Source organism: Eublepharis macularius, chromosome 4, assembly GCF_028583425.1.
Source record: "Eublepharis macularius isolate TG4126 chromosome 4, MPM_Emac_v1.0, whole genome shotgun sequence".
Taxonomy (NCBI): Eukaryota; Metazoa; Chordata; class Lepidosauria; order Squamata; family Eublepharidae; genus Eublepharis; species Eublepharis macularius.
Window position 1 is genome coordinate 147002427 of NC_072793.1, and position 22923 is coordinate 147025349.

Below are 22923 nucleotides of genomic sequence, written 5' to 3' on the forward strand. Positions count from 1 at the left end.
TCAAGGTTGAATTCACACAATGTAAAAATGTTAGTACGTTCAGGATTTATACTGCCATTTTAGGCATGTGCTAGCCCGACAGTGCAACCGTAAACAGAGTTACTGCAGTCTAAGCCCATTGAAATAAATAGGCTTAGACTGGAGTAACTCTACATAGGATTGCAGTGTAAGAAGAGTTACACCCTTCTAAGTAATTTAAATCATTGGTCTTGGGAGGCTGTAACTTGGCTTAGAAGCATGAAATATTTGTCTATAAAGAACTGTCGTGGTCCAGTTGTTACTTTTCCTTGTATAGGATTCCAGTACAGGCACTTTCTACAAAATGTTTCTTACTCACTTCATATTTTGAAAGGCAGCAAAATCTTGAACATTCAAATCCATTTGAATTTTTGATAATAAGCAAAGAAATACCCTATCTTCCAAATGCCACTTCCTGAGACAGTGAAATAGCAAGGCATGACTGCTGAAATTTAAATATAATTAACTTGAAAACTCTTTTACTTTTACTGTCCCAGATGGATGTCAGCAACAACATCTACATGGAAAACACATGTTTTTCAATTTATGCTTCTTTGTAGTCCTTAAGGAAACCCTTTGAAACTGCTTAGAGGATTGAAGTATCTTGTTTCCCAAAGATTCGCACTGTTGTAGTTCCGCGCTTCTCAAAGCCAGTAATTGTATGGATTTTTCACTGATGTTATCCAAGAGATTATCCACCTAGTGAGAAATCGGTAATTAAAAAACTGATGTATAGCAAAAAAAAAAAGTAACTTTATTTGTTCTGAAGCAAAGATAAATAGTTTTAGTCATCCAAGAAGTTGGGGGTGGGGGGTGACCCTACAATAGTGAAAGGTGAAAACTGTTTACACTGGAAGCTCTATATGACAGATACTGTCTTTACAAATAGCATCTGGCTGTAATTGGGAACATGACCTTCAAATCTCGGCTTGTGGAAGGTACATATCAGTCCACCCAATATAATATGGAAATAATAATAGCCTTCCCTACAGGGCTGTTGTAATGATTACTGCAATTTTGTGAAGTGGTATGAGTATTTGGGGAAAATGTTAAATAAATACATTATTAGAGAACACATCTACCTCTAAAGCTACAGTAGGACACAATCTCACAGTATTTTTAATAGCAGGGGGTATGCATCCATATATTTCCAATTTGAAACAGTGCCTCAAATCCCTGCTTAGTTTCAGATTGGGTATTTTTGATCGAAAACTGTTTTGCATTAGAATTAGAATCTGAATATACCCCCCTATTTTGAAGACGTCTCCCAACAAAAGATTTGTAGAACAAATCTTAATGATATCAATCATCAATGTATCTAATTCTGGACATTGTCAAAGCTATGCATAATTAAAGCTAGAGATTAGAGCAATGAACAAACAAGACAGATCTTTTTACAAACCTAACAAAAGCCTGAGATTTAGAAAAACATTTTTTTAAAAATGCTTGAGATAATAGAATCACTTGTAGCTTTAAGAAACAAATGTTGAGACCATTGCTAGGCAACCACAGCAATATTGGCAGCCTTCAAGTCTGGGTTTCTGTCAGTAAATGGCAGGGGGAGGAGGCATGGCCCTTACCAAGGCTGTTTTGGCCTTTGAGGGAGCACTTACTTGCCAGGTCCAGCAGCAACCACCAGACACCTTGATACATGTGATTTCCATGACTCACCCAGGTCCAACCGCTTGCTACTGCTCAAAAGCAGCCACCACACAAAAAACAATCTTTTGAAGCCAGCCTTCAAACTTTGTTTTATGTCAGTAAAAGGCACTAGAAGGGGGACATGGCCCTTTTCATGGCTATTTTGGTCTCTCAGCCCACCTCTGCTTCCCTCCCTGACACCCTGGAGGGAGGAATTATGAGGCCAGGCCTGGCAGCAACCCCCTGGTGATTTATTACCGCATGACTTGCACAACTCACTCAGGACTTGGTGACCCATTACTGTTCAAGAGCAGCCACCTCATGAAAGCCAGTGTGTTTTAGTGTAAGACTAAGATCTGGAAGTCCCAGGTTTGAATCCTCAATACTATGAATAGGTGATACTGGGCCAGTCACTCAGTCTCAGTGTAACTCACCTCTCGGGGCTTTGGTAAGGATAAAATCGAGGAGAAGAGGAAAGAGGAGAGGAGAGAAAAATGAGATGCCTCTTTTAACCCCTTGTGGAACCCCACTTGTCATTTAATAATTTTCTGATGATAAAATATTCTGCTACTATGTCCTGTAAGCGCCCATAGACACAAAGAATAGCTAACTACGTAGGAGCAACATGGTTATGCTGCTTCATCTCCCCTATGCATAGCAAGAAAAGTGCTGGATTTTCTTCAATCTGTCACACAGGACAGATAGTAAAAAGCAGATAATATTCTGGGTGAGATTCAGAGGGCAGTTTGCAAGTTCTTACACTTTGAAAGGTCTCCCATCCACAATATCCTTTTTCAACCCTCAGAAAACCACTCGATAACCAAAGAACTTTCCAGACTAGCATTCTATACAATGTGAGTACTGCAATTTAAATTGGTCCAGAGAAGCATGACATTTTATCTTTTTTATTTTTTATTGTTGGTGAAACAATTCTGAAATTCTATCATACAAGGAAGGATCTTTTGAGGAATATCCATCAGAACCCTAATATTGTGTGATTGTTAAAGAATCTTCTAAGGCTTCTTACTGTGATGTCCAATTTCCTAACACTCCAAGTTGTGATGAGGGCTAGGCAGTTCATAAAGACCCTGTTCACATGTTACTGGGAATGTACATATGTCCCAAACGTTTTTATGTATATCTGTTTGTAAGAAAGAACCAAGGTGTCCCTCATGTTACAAATGAAACGAGACCAGAAGCTGAATATATTGGGGATTTAAATTCTCATGTTACCTTTAATACATGTACAGCTGAATATGAATTCAGCTGTATATGTATTAAAGGTAACATGAGAATTACTCAACAGACTGTAGTACACATGTTCACTAATTTGTGGGCAGGGCTACAAAAACGTCCTTTGGGTTGTCAGCGGATCAAAAGAAAAGTCATGGGTAAAACATGAAAAGAAGCATGTTCACAGACTCTTCAGTCATTCAGTTACTAAAATACTCTAGAATCTGCATGAAATGCTTAGTACCAATGTCAAGCCAAGTTTCAAGTAATATAAGTAAAAAGTGAAGTGGGGGGGGGAGTTGTTTGGGAATGTAGGGACTCGTTTCTACTCTCATCTTACACATTTCCATAATAAACAAAAACAATACTTTCTCTTCCCTCCTTTATTTGTGATAGATATAGCCTATTATCAGAGAAATCCCAGTCCCTCTAATACATGATATGTGGTAAAATATTTGTGGTTAAAACATGGAATTAATACCCCTGTGGGGTTGTTTGTGGTAGTAATCAGTTAATGGATGGACGTATCTGCATTTTTATATTATGTGAATGATGCAGATTTCAGGATGTTTTGTGGTTTTTACAATCTGAGCCTTTCTTTGACTAGAAATAAACCATTTATTCTATTTAAAAGCGGATATAGTCACAATGTGAATAATAAAGTTGCATGTTGACATGCACCTGCAGAGATTCATGCTGCAACAAATTGTTAGAGAGCTCACACGCCTATTCTGAAACTGAATTTCAGTATAAAAGCCATTTTTTAAAAAAATGTCTAATAATTTCTCTTATGGCGCGAAATGTAGCTCAATTACAGGCAAATTTTACAGCTTTGGATGCTAGAAAGGCATGACTATATCAGGGATCCCCAACATGGTGCCCAAGAGCACCATGGCAGCTGCCGATGTGTTTTTCTTTCCCCATTTCCTTCTTTCCCAAAGCACATTTCCCCCAAAGCAAAGAGTGAATCCTGGCTTTCTACCACCTCTTTGTTGCTTCAGAAAAGTCCTGGAAGCATCACCCTTCTGTCTGCAGGAAGCACCCATACAGAAACAGTTCTCTCTATTACAGGAGGACACTTGGTTTGGAACGTCTCAGTATTTGATGACTGGACCCAGGGCCACGGCCAATGGCAACCATTTGGTGGTGGTGATTCTACTCTGTTCTCTGTTCTCAAAATTCCAAAAGTAGCCAAAGGCTGAACAAGGCCTTTGATCTATGTTCTGGAAGACAATTTTCAGTTGCTATTATGCATCAAGGTATGTATTCATGAATTTTGTAATTTGATAACTAGATATTTTCAGATTACTATTATGCCTGTTGAGATATAGGCTACAATTCACATATCTTTTTAGTTAATATCTTTTTAAAAATTCATTTAATAAAGGAAGAAACTAAGATCCCAGCTCAAGATTTCAAAGTCAGGCCATGCAAACTTCAAGATCTTGGAGATGAACCACGGTATTTTGTATTTTTGAAGTAACAGGCTTGCTTTCCCATATATCCATTTTCAAGATTACTGTCAGTGGACCTACAAAAGAACTTTGCTTATGAGATGATGGCTAAACTGGGATAAACTCCAGTCTTTAAAGAGGTTAATATCACATATATGAAATAAAATCCAAGTAAACTCTTAATGTTGTGCCTTAAAAATTATTTTTAAAAAGTGAGGGCAGTTCAAACTAATGGCTTTTTCAAAGAGTTTTTGGTTGCAGATACAATCATCGATTCAGAAGATTTTGAAGATTAAACTTCAGCTGAAACCAGAGACTTTTCCATTGGGAATAATGGACAGCCAGTTGGAAAAAAGTTTTAGAACACTGTTCTTATACTTTATTACAGCAGCAAGAGTACTTTATGTACAAAAGTGGATAACTGCAACATTGCCTACAGTGGAGGAATGGTTGACAGAAGTTTTGGAATTTGCGTTAATGGCAAAACTTACTGCATTAATTAGAGAAAGGACATTAGTTAACTTCTTGACTGAATGGAAACCGTTAATAGACTTTTTGCATGAAATGGATAACAAGGATTTGATGACATCTGGATTTATGGATTAAGAAACAGGAACAATAGAAAAAAGAGGAGTTTTGTGACTAACTTAGAATAAGTGGGACTCTAGAAATGATATATACTTGTTGAGGAGAAAATCAGAACTCAACTTGTAGTGTAATTTGGGAGGGGGATTGTTTTATTTTTTTTGTTTCCTCTTAATTTTATTGTGTGTTTTTTCTTGTTCTCTATGTTTGTTGTTTATTGTGTTGTGGTGTGTAGTTTATAGTTTAAATAAAGAAAAATGTTAACAAACTAATGGCTTTTTAAAAAGTAGGACAGAATTGGTAACATAAAATGGGTCATAGTAACACCAATCCATAACCCATATAATTCAGAGCAGCCTGGATTAACTTGAATATTTCAGAATAGATTTCTTGTGGCTACATCCAGTGACAAGAAGTCATCTTATACTCTCCTTGTAACTGTATTGCAAAGAAGTAAATTCCACTACAATCATCTTCCAAGCACTGTGTTTAAAATGATCTCTAAAGACCTGGGCTGAATGATAAAATTAACGTGTTGTTTTAAGATACCTGCATTTGAAGATTCCCGACTGTTATATCTGAATGGTACCATATTGGTGGTATATTTTTTTCCTTCTTTTTGAATACTGGGAAAGTCTTCTTTTTGGGAGGACCTGAAACCTGTAAATCCAACAAGAAAACTTTCAGAAACTGTTTCTATAATTCATGCCTAGATGTTCCTGCCTTTAAAAAAGTTCCTTTATATACAGAATTACACGTGCTTCATCATACCCATTAGGTTAGTGGTACTCATCTTGTGGCTCTCAGAAGACCACATCTGCATCACCATCACAGACATATATTAATGTTAAATATACAAGTATTAATATTAAATATATATAACTATGATTTTTAACTCATGTTCATTGCTGGTTCTGCATTACTCTCAGCAGGCATATGCTTACTTGCTTGCATGTTATTGGAGGTGTGTAGCAAACCCCTGAAACAAAAAATTAGAAGAGCTGCAGGTGGCACATGAGGGAGCCAAGTGTGGCTTCTGAGTCACAGAGTAACAACCATTGCATTAGGTCAATATGCTGAAAATTTTGAAACCTGTATCATATGTTTCCTATAAATATGCAAGCCCTGAATAGGTAAAATTAATGAGATTCTGAAAGTTTGCAATAAATTTGGAAGAAAAGGTTTTAGTTCCATACCAAATGCCAGGTACCCAACCAAAGACAATCAAGTCACAGTTATCTTTACTCTTTTAGCATGATATTACATTGAAAAAAAATTACATGTGTTGACTAGCTGTTTGGTCCATTTGTCTGAATGGTAGTGTGGTCCATCTGGTGTTACATGGAAACAGTAATGTCAGTAACATGTGGCTAGCTTTGTATCCAATATCATTCTCGCTGACATCATAATTCAGTATCAGGGACAAGAGATCAGAATTCCTCTGTTCTCTATAAGGGCACTGTCACCAGCAGGGGAAGCAATACTTACCCCCCTCCCTCTACTCTGCATCAAATTCAGAGCTGTTCTTGGGGATTTCTTGAATCCTAGAGGCAGCATTTGGTAAGTGCAAGAGGGAGAGAAACAATTCTGTTCCGCAAGTGGAGATGGCTGGATCTAACCTCAGGACTATTCATGTCTAGATTAAAAATAGTTGGACCATTCATGTGCAGAATAGTTCCCCTCCATTGCTGAAGCTCCCTCTGGTTGAAACAGAAGCAATTTAGCATGATTGAGCACTGGGTGTGCTATATTTTCCCATTTAATAAAACTAGGCTATGTAATTGTGCATTTGTGTGATGCTTTTCTTTGTCTGATCTGAAAGCTTCTTCTCTTTGTGTGCCTTTTTTCTCTCCTACTGGTCTTACAAGGAGCTCAGATCCAGAGTCACAGGATCCACAAAGAGAAATAGCCATGAGGGTGGGCAGGCTGGAGTGGAGTGATAAGGAACTGGGTTGCCAATCTCCAGATGGTGGCTGGAGCACTCCTAGAATTACAACTGATCTTCAGGCCACAGAGATCAACTTCTCTGGAGAAAATGACTACTTTGGAAGGTGATATCCTTCCCAAACCCGACAGTCTCCAAGCTCCACCTCCAAAATTTCCAGGAATTTACCACCCTGGAACTGGTAAATTTAGATTTAAATCCCTGGAACTGGGGATGAAATTGCTGCTTCCTCGCAGCAGAACTGTGGATGTGAAAGAGGAATGAGAAATGGGTTCAAATTCTCATCCCTTGTAACTCCAGTTCAGTGACCTGCATGGCGGTTCCTCCACATGGACTGATCACTCCAATTGTCAGAATGAGCCACAGCTGAATTTTCTAAGTACTTACATAGGTATGCAAACTAGTATGAGAGCAAGACATATTATGGTGATTGCAGTTCTTTATCGGGATACTGGCCAGGCTGTTAATTGCTAGGTGTCCCTACCATCTGCGCTATGAATCTGCACATTTATGACCAAAAGGAACTGAAGTTTAATTTTGAGTGCGACCAGCAGAGGGCTGCAACAAGGGGAAAAGTTGAATTGAAAGGTATTTTTTCTACAAAATTCTGGGGCTCAGGATTGGGAAAAGGCTGGGGGGGGGGGGGGGAACAGAATTCTTCCAGCAAGAGTTATGCATATTTAAATCTTAAAAAATGTAAAGCTCCTTTTAAACTTGGTTTTATACTACTACAATAAAAAATGAAGACTTGCCAGCTACAGCCCATCTTTCTAATCCACAATCTGCTTAGTTTATTAACCTCTTCTCTCACAGGTCACGTCGTTGTATAATGGAGGAGGGGAAGCGTTTCCTAATTCCGCAAGACATCTGCATTGTAACCTTTCTGTTCCTGCATTTAGCAAAAGTGTTGCACCTCACAGATTAAATTAAGTACTCAGAAAACAATAATTGTGCAATCAAATGATGAAAGAAGCAGTGCGCGTGCATATTAACACTGATGTTCCAGTTCAAAAGCCGGGGGTGGGAGGACAACACCACCACTGTGATAGGAAAGTGAAACGACTCCTGGAAGTCACTACTTTTATTGTGCACATCTTTGAATTCCTGACTTTAAGAGCTTCATTTAAACAGCTCCCCAGATTCTTAAAACATGGAATTCAATGACTAAAACATAATGTGAACATATAGAAAAATGCACATAAATGTGCATGCATTTTTGCAAAGTGCAGGTTTTGTAAATATCTGTAATGGTGGTGACTGGGTGTGTGGGGCACTGGGAACACTGGTTCCAAACTGAGAATGTGCACTATATCAACCAGTCTATCAGGGGCAGAGGTGTTCTTTTAAAAGTAGGAACCTGCCTGGCTTGCAAGCCAAGTTGTACAAATGGAATGAGGAAGAAAAGGGAAGTTTCAACAGCACTTTGCATTGGGGCTTGGAAGAAAGGCAAAAGCCTTGATCTGCCCTTGCATGCACATTAAATGGCCTTGCTGAATCCAGCCTCTGCAGGACAAGAGGATGAAAATTACAAAGGATGAAGGCAGGCAGGCAACATACGGTAATCTCATTCCCTGACCACCTGTTCCAGCTTCTAACCTGTAAAAGAAAGAATTTTCAGAAACTCAGAGCACTGGAAACTAGCTGTGTTATAGAACTGAAGCTTAGATGTGAATGATGGCATTTAACTAGCTCCAAACGCATCCAGTTATGCATTCTGGGCTAGACTGCATACCGTAGACTGATGCGATACAAGTTCTTGACCTCCTGCGTATAGTGGAATTAAAGACCGGGGGAACCTAGCTTTTTCTGATCCGTGTTTCACACCCTGTTAGCATGTGCACATGGACTATTTATGCATGTAAGGGATTTCTTGATACTAGCATTTTCATGGGAGCAAGGACTACTCTTCACGGACCATGATCTCCCCCCTCCCTTCTCCCACAGCAGCCTGAAATGGCCCCTGAAATCTTGATCCCTGTGGGGACTGTCATGAACAGGACTGGGGAAGGGCACTTCAGGCTGTCAGGAGGAAGAGGTCAGGACGGAGTACAACTGCATCATGTGATATCTGTACTTCTGTAGAGCTCTTAATTTCTGAGCATTTCTAAATCTGAGCACTAGAGATCACCAAGCCAGGGCTCACTGCGGTTTTAGCGAGCTGATCCAGTTGAGGCCAATAAAACAGATGCTGTAAGGAGTTGAAGTGGAAAATTAGCTGAAGAAAGTGTTTTCAGACATTCCCCCGCCCCAATAGCAAGCTGTTGTTAAAACTAAGAAGAGACTTTCAGCTGCAGAAGTACTAAGACCAAGATGAGGCTTGTTGGTAAAAAGAATTTTCAACCCCCAGCCCTACACATATCTGTCCAGGCTCTCCACATTTAGACTCACTGCTGTAGGCATCTTATACTGTTAGCAGTCAGAGACCCTTTCCCCACACTTCAAGGGCAGTTTGTGGACATGAGATATCATAAAACCCCTTGCCTTAAGTCCTAGACACTGTCTGGCCCCAGGCAGAGAGGATGCCAGCCGGCCTGGAGACTGGGAAGTTACCAAGCCATGAGCTGTAGGGGAAGTGACTGACTGAGGGCCCTCTATGCCCCAGAAAGAAGCAGAGATAATGAGTCTCCCAGAGAGACACCTCCCTGTCTAATCTCATCAACGTCTTCCTCTAACTTTCCTCTCCCACTTACATAATCAGGGTATTCAGCACATCTGAGCCTTCCTGTCTGATATTTACCAGGTCATCAAATAATATTTTTATCTATAGAACAACCCAGATAGTCATGCCACACCTTTCCCAAGTTATTGCCCTACCTCCAGACAAGCCATTAAATCCATTATTTTGGAGCAAAGTTTTGCTCCAGAGTATGTTTCACCCAATAACTGGGCTGTCCAGCCACGTGCTCAGTGTGTGTGTGTGTGTGTGTGTGTGTGTGTCTTGGTACCTATACGCACCCCTATTCTGTTGGACTCTTTCTCTCAGTGAAACGCTCGTCATTTTGCCCCTTCTCTGTGGACCTCCTCCTTCTCTCTAAGACAAGTAATTATCACCCTTCTCCTAAAACTGCTTTCCCATTTCCTCCCTGTTTTCTTAGTTAGCTCTGAGTGTATGCTGTGTGTGTTTTCTGTGTGCTTGCCTTTTTATTGTTCTGTTAATAAAGAAAACTTTCCTGTAGAACATCTGCCTGTTTATTTGAGAGTTCATTAAGGGAACAATTCCGGTCTATATAGGTGGAGATTTTCCAGTTACCCCCTCTTGCTGCGTCTCCTCGAATGCTAATTCCCCCCAGCTCACAAGGAGACCCCTCCTTAGGGTAACAATACAGTGCATTTCTCCCCTCTCCCATTGCTACTATTTGCCCTGTGGAGTGACACATAATCCAACTGAGAGACAACAATGTAGGAGGAAATGGTGGATCCTTCCTTTCTCATGCCACAGCTCTGATCTGAATCAGGACCCTCCCCTCACTGTGGCGGCTTTCACTCTGTAAAAAGTGGGAGAGCCATTCAAAGAGCCCTTAAAAGACTACAATGTAATATATGCAGCACGTAAGAACATAAGAAAAGCCCTGCTGGATCACACCAGTGGTCCATCTAGCCCAGCATCCTGCCTCACACAGCAGCCAACCAGTTACTAGGGGAGGGGGGGGCAACAAGAAGGCACAGAGACTGAGACCTTCCTCTGCAGTTGCCTTCTGGCACTGGTATTCAGAGGTTTACTGACTCTGAGTTTCCCTTTAGTCACCATAGCTACAGATGGACCTCTCCTCCATGAATCTGTCTCATTCCCTTTTAAAGCTGTCTGTGCCAGTGGCCATCACTACATCCTCTGGCAGTGAATTCCACATTTTATTCCCTCGCTGTGTAAAGCATTATTTCCCTTTGCCTCTCTTAAATCTACTGTCCATCAGCTTCATTGGATGCCCTTGAGTTTTAGTATTTTGGGAGAGGGAGAAAAAATTCTCTCCGTCCAGTCTCTCTACCCCCACTCCTGCCATCCATAAATTTATAAACCTCCATCATGCTCCCCCCTTAGCTGACTTATTTCAAAACTGAAAAGGTCCAGACTTTTCTGTGTTTGCTCATAGGAAACGTGGTCTGACCCCTTAATCATCTTCGTTGCCCTCTTCTGTACTTTTCCCAGCTCTGCAATGTCCTTTTTGAGATACGGTGACCAGAACTGCACACTGTATTCCTGATGAGGCCACACCACAGATCTATACTTGGGCATCCAATCCAGAGTTTCTATACCTCTAGCTGGCTCTGTGACCAACTGCTCCAGTGCACAGCCATTTATGATGTCTAGAAAGCTTCTTTCTATGGTATGATTTGAGTACATTACAATACACGTGAGGGTACTTGAAGTCACCCATCTCAATGTCTATCTCCTAGTTTTGGTCAGGGAGATTATAGTACACCTCCACTTTTAAGTAACCTTTACGGATTAGTATCTCCACCCATAGGGATTCCATGGGGCAGTTTCTTCCCCTAATGTTTTCTAGCTTACTTAACTCTATGCTGTCTTAGATATATAGAGCAACCCCACTCCCCGCATGTCCCTTCCTGTCCTGTCTATAGAGTTTATATCCAGGGATAAAAGGGTCTCATCGATTTTTCCTATATCACCAGCTTTCTGAAATGCCCATTATATCTGCGTTGTCATTTATCACCAAATACTCTAGCTTTCTGTTCTTGGATCAGAGACTTCTATCATTAGCATACAGGCATCTGTATCTCATTTTGCTTTCTAAAGATCCTACTTCCCTCTGGTTTTCTCTCATGGCCCTCTTTTACTTCCCCACTCTCATTCTCAAGTTCTAGTCCTGTCCTATCAACATTATTCCGAGAATGTACCACACCATTCCTTTGGAATGAGTCATTCCAAACCACAGGCTCTCCGGCTCCCATCGGCTTTCCCCCAGAAATTAGTTTTGCCTATAGATTTGCCTATAATTTGCCCTATTACCTTCCGGATCCCATGTGGCAGCGACACCACTGATATGCGTCTTGTCATTCGTCTTGCCTGCACAACTGTGTTTGTCCTGCTTATGCTTTGTGCATGCTCTTCCACAATATTCACATCCAACTGAATTGCTTCTTTGATGGAAGAAAGAATAAAACAAATTAAGTTCAAATAGTTATTAGTCACAAAACCCAACTCATTCTAGATTAACTAGTCCAGAATATGTACTTTCCTTCCATCTAGTAGGGATGGTCATTTGGAAGTTTACTAACAAAATCCAAACTAAAGCATCTCTAATCTTTAATATATAATATTCTAAAACCAATTTTAACAACAATTAATTATTTCTGGGAATTATTAGGAATTATAATTCTTTTGGCACCATGTTTTTCACTGGTTTGCAGTTGCATGAGAACAATAAGAGTGTGTTTCAGTACATAAATGAATCTAACTGAGAGTGGCAACTTCCAACCAGAAATGTTAACAAGTGTTCCCTCCAAAGAGATTAATTTCAGTAGTCATTTTTGGGCACTCTCTGCACTATTTTAGAGGCCCTATCTGCTTCCCACCAATTGTTTACATTATTTTTGGGCCCTGTCTGCTTGCAATTCTGTTTTCTGACCTGCACCTATGAGTCAGGTCAGGGAAAATGCATTGTTTTTTCTGGCACTTAGGTGCTGTAGACTGTAAGAGGTGATAGAGGCAACTCCCACTGCGCACTAGCATAATAGGAAACATATCTTCAGAAGCAAGTAGGAAACATTTTTCCAAGTGCCTCTGGATGGCAGATAGGCAGGAAAACAAGTGCTTACAGACAGGGGGAGTAGAGGCAAATGCTTCAACATGCCCCTCCCCCCTCAAGGAATTATGGTGTGTGTGTGTGAGAGAGAGACTGTGAATAGGATGCATAAGGGATGCATATGAGAAAGGAGTTGAAATCTTTTTAGCTGCGAAGACACTTTCTACAGAAATGAACATACTGAAGTTAGTGGAGAGAAGAATCTTAAAATCCACTGAAAACAGCAAGTTAAAGTTGCACATTTTGTTTTCCTTACCTGCATACATGCACTGTTTTTGTTTTACAACATCTGTCTAATGTTTGACCCATTCTTCCCCAAGGAGCTCAGGGGCAGCATACATGGTACACCTTTAGAGAATAATAGTTAAGGAGAAAAAACCTCACCCACATGCCTATGTTATTGTGCCTGCTGTCTATATGAAGAACCTATAAGATAGGGAACTCTGCCCCCCTGGTATATGGAAGGGAGCATCCTTTTGGTTAGGATACAATACCTACAGATTTCATCTCAGCTGGATGGGGGAAGGGGTTACAATTTCATACTGACAGCATTGGAAGCAAATAAGAAATGTGATCCCCGAAACAAACAGGCATAATGACTGTAATAAAGGTACATTCTACAAATGAAAACAAACTACAGAAAGAACTGAATTTTCAAGCACTCTCAGCATGGCTATCAACAAGTAGGACCACCAACTCCTGTTCGCCCCCAATAAATAGCCCGTGTGCTTCTCCAGTGGAGCAGCAGAGAGATGATGGGCAAAAATGGCTTTGCATAGCACAGGGCTGTAGTTACAGGAGAAGCTGCAAGTGCAAACATTGTTGCCATACCTGCTTTTAAAGATGCATAGGCAGACCTGGTGCCAAAAACTCTAACAACAGACACGGTACGTGCATCTAGTGAAGATCTTTTCGCTCAGCAAAACCCTCAGGGCACTACGTTGGAAACAGCATCTCTCTCTCTTTTTTTAGCATAATGGTCCATTTGGCTTTCAAACAGTGCAGTCCTAAGAAGTCCCATTGAGTAGACAGGAGTAGGACTCTGAGTGGATCTGCTTTGGGTGGCACTGTAAGACTGCCTCTTGCAGACCTGTACAATACATCACATGTAACAACAGCCTAATATATATCCTGATCTCACTGTTGCTCAGTTAGTAGGTGTGATCAAGAGACCATCCTAATAGGGGTTAGTGATGTCTCTCTCTCTCTCTCCACACTCATGGTCATTGCTGAACTGGGGGGAAGGGAGTTTCACGGTACTATTTCAGACATCCATAAAAGGCTCTCATATATAAATAAGAAGCTCCCCCACCCACCCACCACCACTCCCCCAATAGGCTGAGTAAAGTGAGCTAAATTACCATTTGGAGAAAGTTTTCTTCTTTTCAATTTTGTAAATGCTTTTAGAGGAAATAATTCTGCAACAGCCCTTGGAAGGAGACGGTGCTTTCTGGGAACAACAGAAGTTCTAGGCTTTGCTGGGTTGGCAGGCTTGCTACCTTGTTGCTTAGGTTTCTTACTTGCCTTTTGATAGGACGGGAACATTTTCCTCACTGTTGTCCTAAGCTGCTTCAGAAAGCTATTTTTCTTGGCTGTGTGGCACTCAAGACATTCGGAGCCATTACCTAACTGTCCAGGAGGGATTGGTGCGTTCTGCCTCATTAAATTAGTAGGTGTGGCCCTCTGCCACCTGAAAGCAAATACGGATAACGGAGCATTAATGAGTATTACAGAGAGAGAGCCAACCCAAGTATTAATTGAGCACAATAATGTAAATGCTTTGCTTTCACTTTAGACTCAGTCCCTTAACACTGAGTCTGCTTTTCTTCGTAGCATCCCCTAAGTCATGAAGGGGTCATACTTGAATGGCAAAACCCGTGATGCAGTCCTGTGAAGCAGGACTCGGGGTGAAAAGCAAAGAAAGGTCTTAGGCTGTGACTTGCTAGCTGCCAGTCATGATAGGGCTAGACTTGAAGAAACAACAGAAAATAAAGGGGCAGCCGCTGGTTGTACTCTTAGTGTCTGGTTTCTAAGTCTGATAATAAAAGTGAGACAATTACGCAGAAGGGTCACTTGATTGTTAATAGAAATGAAATAACTTACATCTGAACTCTTGCTGAAGAATGTTAAGGCTGTAATGTTAACTATCTGTTATGACATTCTATATCTCTGTAACTTGTCTATACTGTAATTTTAAAATTACTGTTACTCACCGTTCAATCTCCTTTCCTTTTACTTGGGCAACTTCCTTCAGTGCTGGCTGTGTGTTCTTGCCAGGAGTTCTTTCTCTGTTACTCCTAAGAGGACCAGAAAGGCATTCTTGTTTATGCTGCATAGCTCATCCCCCCCAAGGCAGCTAATTAAATTCCTAATGTGGGATTTTTACAGCTATCCTTTAGGTGATGGAATGAAGGTCTTTCCTGAGCTTCGACTCTTCCTTGGCATGTAAGGGTTGAGATTAATGGTGATGTGAAATAACCATATTTACAGTTGTTACAAGGGGGTGATAATAAATTTTTCTGAGAGGTGGGACATTTCACACTATGGGCTAATCATGACTTAGTAAATTCCTTTTCAGAGACGTGATACATATTTGGAATCAGAGCATTCTTTGCTGCAGATGCCAGAAATAAATCTTCCTCACTCCTACAGGCCCACCAAGAAGCAGAAATGTGCAAGCAAGCAGGAAGGAAGGAAGGAAGGAAGGAAGGAAGGAAGGAAGGAAGGAAGGAAGGAAGGAAGGAAGGAAGGAAGGAAGAAAGAAAGAAAGAAAAAGAAAGAAAGAAAGAAAGAAAGAAAGAAAGAAAGAAAGAAAGAAAGAAAGAAAGAAAGAAAGAAAGAAAGAAAGAAAGAAAGAAAGAAAGAAAGAAAGCCAGGTATATGTTCAGTAACTTGGTCAATTTTGGAATCTTGAATCAGATTCTTCAATATTGGAACTAGTTAGTTGTGCTAGGAAATCAGTACAATCGTGATTTCCATTGGTTTCAGCAGTATATAAATTTGAGCATGTAACTCTTTCTATCCACTGGGATAAACTTTAAACTTTCATCCACTTCCCAAATTACAGACCCACTGGAGAAAACAAAAACATTTCAAAGACAATTAAAACGATCCTTTACAGGCCCAACATGTTGTTGGCTTGAGAGTGATGTTCAAGTAGTGGAGGGGATCTGTTTTTAATGAAAATAGAAGTTAGAAATAAAATACGAAGCCCTGAAACTCCTCCCCACTCATGCCTTACCTGGATACATCTTTGGTGCTTTCTGCACGCTATAGTGTGTGTGTGTGTGTGTGTGTGTGTGTGTGTGTGTGTAGGAAATAAGTTTAATTCCCCTTGCCTGTGCATTGTGTTTTCGTTTTAAAGTAGACCCCTTGTCTTGCTTTATACATGAAAAGAATCCATGCAACTCATAGCTGCAGTGATTTTTAAATACAGTAAAAAAATCTGAGAAATCTGAGGTCCTGAATCAGAGGATATTCAGGGGTTGCTGCTCTGGGCCCCCATGCCCCCAGATGAACAGCAGGCTCTTGCCACCCTTTGCCCCTGCTTGATTTGGAACTTGGGCAGCAGGTTTCTGACAACAGCAGTGGCTCCTTCCACCTTGCACAGGGTGAGGCCTACCCTTTGCTTGGTCCTGGCACGGTGAGATGGAGGGCAGTTGTGGGGTGGCAGTAATTCTGGGGTCCCATCCTGCACGTTTGCTAGGGCCCCAGAATCACTAAGACTGCCCCTGCTTACATAGAGAGGTAATTTATTTCTGCAACATCACTGATCTCTTCTGCATCTCCTATGGATGTATGCGGACTCGAAGGGAGGGAATGAATGATTTCCAGTGCAGTTTTGCCTAAAGGCAACAGAATGGATTTTTGTTAAACAGGAATTACGCAATAGTGCTTTATCAACAGGAGGGGGCAGCAGAGGATAATAGTATTGTTGTTACCATTTCCAGCATTCTGTTGTTAGGTAAGCATTGCCAAAAAGACATAAATGCAACACACCAAATGTATGAATCCAATTAACCACATTCCGTAATCATATTTACCTGTGATTCAGAATCGCATGGGTTTTGATCTGTTTTTTCCTGTATGGGGCTTCTATGATTTATCATGTTGTGCTGGTTTTTAATATCAGTAAAAGAACATCAAGTTCCGCACTAGGTTTTGTATGGTGTCTAATACAGAAATACCATCATGGTTTAGAGAAATCCTTTCACACCTGTACCTCACTTTTCACAAGAAAAGCATAATTGATGTAAGGGAGATGAGCCTGGAAAAGATGACTTCTTTGAGGACTGGGTTACAAGACATTACTGCCTCTATGACAGCATGGCTTGAAGTTGTTCTGAGATGAAACATTCCATGCGGAATCAGTTACACTTAAATGCTCCTTACCCCATGTGTTTTTTTCCACTGGATGGAACATAAACAGCACACCTGAACCCATGAAGCTTCTTTATAATGAATGAGATCATTGGTCTCACAAGGTCAGTATGCTCTACTCTGACTAACAGCAGCTCTCCACGATCTCAGGCATTTTATTTATTTACTTTATTTATGCCGATGCCTTTCACCCCACGAAGACCCAAAGCAACGTACATTGTTCTCTGTTACGTATTGACATAGCTTCTGTCTGAGCTAAGGCTCCTGAAGCCTTCATTACTATTTGTTGTTTTCTGCTGGCAGTAGCCAATCAGTGCTGTATAATAAAGACCAATCTCTGTACTGTAAGTAAGTTACTTTGTATATAGTTAATGCAAACTTAGGATTCTAGTTATGTGTGACTATTGGTTGTTGCTTGAAAAAGGGGTGTGGGTTGGGTGTATATAGTTGGCTCCTGTAGAGCCTGTCAGTGTCTGCCTGTTTCCAGTTTCAATAAAGCTATTACTATGAGCTAAAATCTCAATACTTAATATTGTCCTACCTTTTTATCCTCACAACAATGCTGTGAGATAGATGCGGTTGAGAAAGTGTGACTGACCCAAGATCACTTAGGGCAAATCCACACGCCCTTGGTGCATCCCAGCGTTGCGCTAAATGTTCGCTAAACACCTGGAAGTATAGCGTCTTTCTAGCTCAATTTTAGAAATCGCACTAGAAAGACGCCATACTTCTGGGTGTTTAGCGAACATTTAGCGCAATGCAGGGATGCTCCAGGGTGTGTGGATTTGCCCCCAGTGAGTTTCCATGGCAGAGTTGGGGTTTGAGCCTGGGTCTCCCAGATCCTAGGCTGACACTCTACCATTACATTACACTGGCTAATCTTTCAGATCACCTGCTATCTAATCCTTTTAAAACTGGAGATTGAACCTGGATCCTTCTGTATGCAGGGCCGGTGTGCCCATTGAGGCCAGGTAGGCGGTGGCCTCAGGGTGCGGGGTGCCAGAGGGGGCGCTGAAGGAGGTGCGGGGGGTGGGAGTGTGTGCCACAGAGCTGCAGCCTCCTAGCCCTCCCGCCCCACGCCGCCACCTCCGCCAGAACACGCCCCCGCTGGGTGCAGCAGCCGCCGGCAGGCATCTGCGGTGGTCCAGGGCAACCGAGCAGGAGAGCTGGGAGGCCACCCGCCTGCCATCCCAGCTGCCCGCCACAGCAATTGCGCCGGTGGTGTGCGCGTGCCCGTGATGATGTCACATGTGACATCATCATGCAGGCCGGTGTGTGTGTGCATGCATGCGCAGGTGGGCGCCCGGCCTGCCAGCTGGCTGTGAGTGCCAAAAATCCTGGTGCCACTGCTGTCTGTATGCAAAGCAGATGTTCTTTTACTGAGCAATAAAACTGTCAGGCTATGGCAGATAGATCCCTGGATCACTTCAGCATGACATACGTCCTTGGCTAAGTGATCTTTATTCAGGAATTCAATCTTGTACATATACACAGGTCCATAGGAGTAAATGAAGAAAAACCCCTCTGGATTCCACCAGTTGCTCCAGCATCATTTTTCACATAGAAGCCAACCGCTTGCTCTGGAGGGTGGACAGTCACAAACACAAAAGAACAACGCAAGAATACAAAATTCGAATAAAGCCCTAAACTGTAAACAAATTGTGCATGTACTGTATATACAAATTTGTGCCATCACAAAGAAAGTCCAAAGGACATAATATGTCATACCAAATAATAAATGTGCTTACATGTGCAATTTTACAAACGATACATACCTTGCTTTCACAGCTATTTGTGGTACTTATTCATATTTTGGAATGTGGCAAACAAACAGGGCATGGAGGCCAAGGGCTTCCCTGATGTCGCCACCTAGCAAAGGTATTCAGAGGTTTGCCACTTCTAAATATGGAGGTCCCCTTTGGTCATAGGGACGTTCCCTTTGGATAGCAGCTACTGATGGACTGATCCTCCATAAATCTGTCTCATCCCCTTTTAAGTTCATCTAGGCTTGTGGCCATCACTATGTGTATGGGGCATTATTTAGTTACTTGTTGAGTAAAGAAGTATTTCATTCTTCCTGCCCTATTGCCCATCAACTTCATTGGGTACCCCTGAGTGCCTGTATTATGGGAACATAGAAAAGAGTCCAGTAGCACCTTTAAGACTAACCAAGTTTATAAGCTTTCGAGAACCAGATGCATCTGACGAAGAGAGCTGTGGTTCTTGAAAGCTTATGCTACAGTAAAGTCGGTTAGTCTTAAAGGTGTTACTGGACTCTTTTCTATTTTGCTACTACAGACTAACATGGCTAACTCCTCTGGATGTATTATGGGAGAGGGAGAGAGAACCATGGCCATTCCCTGGGAATGATGGCTTTGGAACACATCATTACAAATGCTGACAAAATCCTCCACTGCTGCTGAATATCAGTCTGTGTGGCATGACATATCCAAAGTGGATCCTGTGGCTCCTTTGTTTCGCTCCCCTAGTTTTGCCTCCTCTAAAAATGGTGGTTTAACATACATTTACAATGCAATCCTAAGAAGAGTTACTCCTGTCTAAGCCCATTGATTTCAATGGGCTTAGACTGGAGTAACTCATCTTAGAATTGCACTGTTAGTTATATGTCACTGTTAGGCTTTGACTCTCATCAGATACAATACCAGAATGCATCTATGCACCCATATGCTGTTCAGTCTGGATTTATCTCAGAGGCCAAGGATGGTATCCCATTCCCCACCCCCACCCAAACAAGCAGAGAGGCACATACACAACATAGTGAAAATGTACAACTGCAGTGTTCATTCATATATGAAATGTCTATCAAATAGTGAGGCAAAATGCTATTAATTATATAAAATACATATTCTAATACATACTTTGTGACAAAACACTGGAAAAACTCTGAAGAAAGGATCAGAAGGCCAGATGAATGGCATGTCTCTCTATACAGATAATCAGAAAAACAATGGTGGAATGGAGCCAGGGGGATTTGCTGGTCTCCATGCACAGGTTTCATGAGATTTGAATGACATATGGGGCAAAGAGCATTCAGATGCTGCACCATCTGTGTGCTTCCTCTAAATGATGGTACCAAGAGGATGTTCATGCTAAACCATTAGGAAGAACACAGCAGGAAACTCCTAAATCCAACCCAGGACTCTGGTGGATCAGTTCTCTGTAACAGATGCTATTGCCTACACATGCCTTGATTCCCTGGTTTAGAACTATTCCCAAGCCCCTTGGTTTTGGAAAGGGCATAATAAGCAGGGAAATAGTTTGATCTTCCACTGTTTTTTCCCAGCCAAGATGTTTTTACTTCCATCAGTGAAGAGTCCTTCAGGCTCTACCATCCTCCAGGCTGCACCACCAGTCATTCGCATGTCAACAGAGTCTACACATTAGAGAAAGATAGCTGCAGGGTGGTCTGAATCAGCTGATACAGGAAAATAGCACTCAGTAGCAAGACATGTGGGGTATGTTGGCATTCAATTCTGTTACTGTGTATGGTGGGAGATGCACATTATCAGATAGTATGAATGTGACCCATTTTGTAAGCTGGTACGAAGTCATATTGAGGAAACCCAAGTGTAAGAAAGGAAACTCTCCTTCTGGCACCGGGAGAAAGGAACTGCTGTCTTCTGTTTTACACCTAGCTTAAAGGAATGTGCCCAGTCTGGGCAATCGTGCACACAAACAGTTGAAAAACAATCTGTCAACAAAGGGGCAAAGCTCCTTTAGAAACTTGGAAGGAAGAGTGAAAATCAGATACAGTGAAATCCAAAATACAGTTTATGGAAAGGAATTATTAGCAAGTGCAGGCATTCATCATGATATCAAGCAATAGCACCTAATACTAGAATGCCTGCATTAAGAATCAGTTTTCCAAATATCCACATATACTGGGTGATGTGTTCTACTAGACCAAAAAGCCAAAGACATAGAGCAAGGGGGCAAATCAGGACACAGCTATTTAGTTTAGTTTAATATCCAGGCATCAAAATCAACTGCAAACTAAAATTCTAGGGGAAGAGTGCAGAGGGCTGAACATGGCAGCTGAGCATGGCTGAGCACATGCATCGAAAAACAAATATGCTCAGAGTACATCCGCTTCAGGATATAATAATAATTAATAAATACAATGGCCTAGCAACAGTGTCCACACAAATACATCAATTAAAATAAGAGTGCACAATTATACAAACTGCAAGTTTGTTGCAATTTCGGACACTAAAAATTATTCAGAGATTTTCTGCAAATAGAGAAGAAGGGTTTCTTTAGCCCTTCCATCTCTCAAATGAACTAATTTGGTTGATTTACGTAGTTTTGGCTATTTGGCAGATTTTATAAAAGCTAAGACAATCTTCAAACATTTAACCCAACTTTTAGCAACAATAATTTTAGCTGAAATAAAGAAATCCAAGATCATTTCCTCTATGAACTGATGGTATGTGTTCTGTTAGAAAACAAGAGGCCCTTCTATATCAGAAATATAACTCCTCACTTTCCCTGAAGCTAAACTGAAAGGCATGGAAATGGCTTGTATGTGGCCGTTTGCCCCTCTCTAAAACTTGATATTAAAAACTTTATTTTTTATATCCAGATATTTAGCCCCCTATACGATATTCCTACCCGTGCCAAAGCAAAAAGAATAAAAAGGGAACTCCCCCCCCTCCGCCCCCGCGCTTTGAAACCAGCAATTCATCGATCCTGTGCTGAACTTTAAAAAAAAATTAGAAGAGGAAAGACGGGAGTGGGTAAGAATATAAAGGAGGGGAGGGGGAGTGGCTGGCTAGATAAGAGTAGCCAGTCACAATGTAGTGGGCTGATAGGGAGCAGGAGAGGGAGGAAGGGAAAAACGGAATGGGGAATCAGCCTACAGCAAAGCAGATTTTTAAAAAAGCTGTAAGTGCTCCCAGGAAAGCTGGGGGAAAGCACATAGTGGCCAGAGTGACTACTCATGGCGGCAAATCTGGCGCAGATGGTCACAAAAAAAAATGCTGCATTCTCGGAACTGAACTGGCGGAACTGACCTGTGCAGATTCGGCTAAGATAAGAGAATGTTAGACTCTTCTGGGGTCTTATATCCCATCATATAATTTATTTGCACTTAAAAAAATTCTCCAGATTATTTTTTATTATGTGTGAAAATGGCATCTTTTACTCCATTTGTATTTGTTGGTTCCAGAAAATTTTTTTGTAGGTAATGCGTTGGAGCAAATGTGTAAGCAGAAGAATCCAACATCCCAAATTAAATCATCTTTGTGAGAATCTCTTAGTGGAGAATATTGATGTGGGATGAGTTCTTGCTAAGCCTTAAGTGCGAGAATGCCACATCCTTTGCATTAAATGTACTGATTCATGGCTAAGAGGCCTGACATGAGGACCAGGTGTAGGGCGATGTTTGGTTTCTCTATGGGGTTGCTTTTTCCATAACTGATGTGATGAGATTTTGCAGGATTGTGCACAGCCGTGTTATTCCTCTTCTGGCTGTTCTCCTCGGTCGTGGACAGAAAACATGTCAAAATGTCTTTTCCCTTGAAACCAATTAGAAATCAACATGAAAACGAATTAACATAATAACAAAAGGAAAATGAAATTTTTGAAATGAAACAAAATGGAAATGAGCACAGACACCCATCGCCCAATGTTGCATGCTCCTGTTCATTTGTAGGTAACTAGCAAGTGAATCAGAGAGCTGTTGTGGTGTTAGGATTAAGAACATGAGCTTTAAAGATTTTGGCTCAAAAGCTGTGAAGATGGAAATCCATTGTTCACTGCTCTGCACAACCGGGTACCCTTAGGTAAAGCTCAGCCTCTGCTCGCAGTCCAAGCTCTGCTCACGACCTGAGTTCGATCCTAGTGGAAGCTGGGTTCAGGTAGCCAGCTCAAGGTTGACTCAGCC

At 41.3% G+C, this 22923-nt stretch overlaps 1 protein-coding gene across 1 annotated transcript; it reads right to left on the bottom strand.

The window, feature by feature from the left end:
- Positions 1 to 4: 4 nt before the first annotated feature.
- On the bottom strand, positions 5 to 14973 carry C4H3orf49 (chromosome 4 C3orf49 homolog). Its single transcript, XM_054976408.1, has 5 exons — positions 14852 to 14973; positions 14000 to 14328; positions 11843 to 11973; positions 5481 to 5591; positions 5 to 717 (listed from the first exon to the last, which is right to left on the bottom strand). Exons 1-5 carry the CDS (start codon positions 14971 to 14973, stop codon positions 523 to 525), a joined length of 888 nt encoding a protein of 295 aa, XP_054832383.1. The 3' UTR covers positions 5 to 522.
- Positions 14974 to 22923: the final 7950 nt, after the last annotated feature.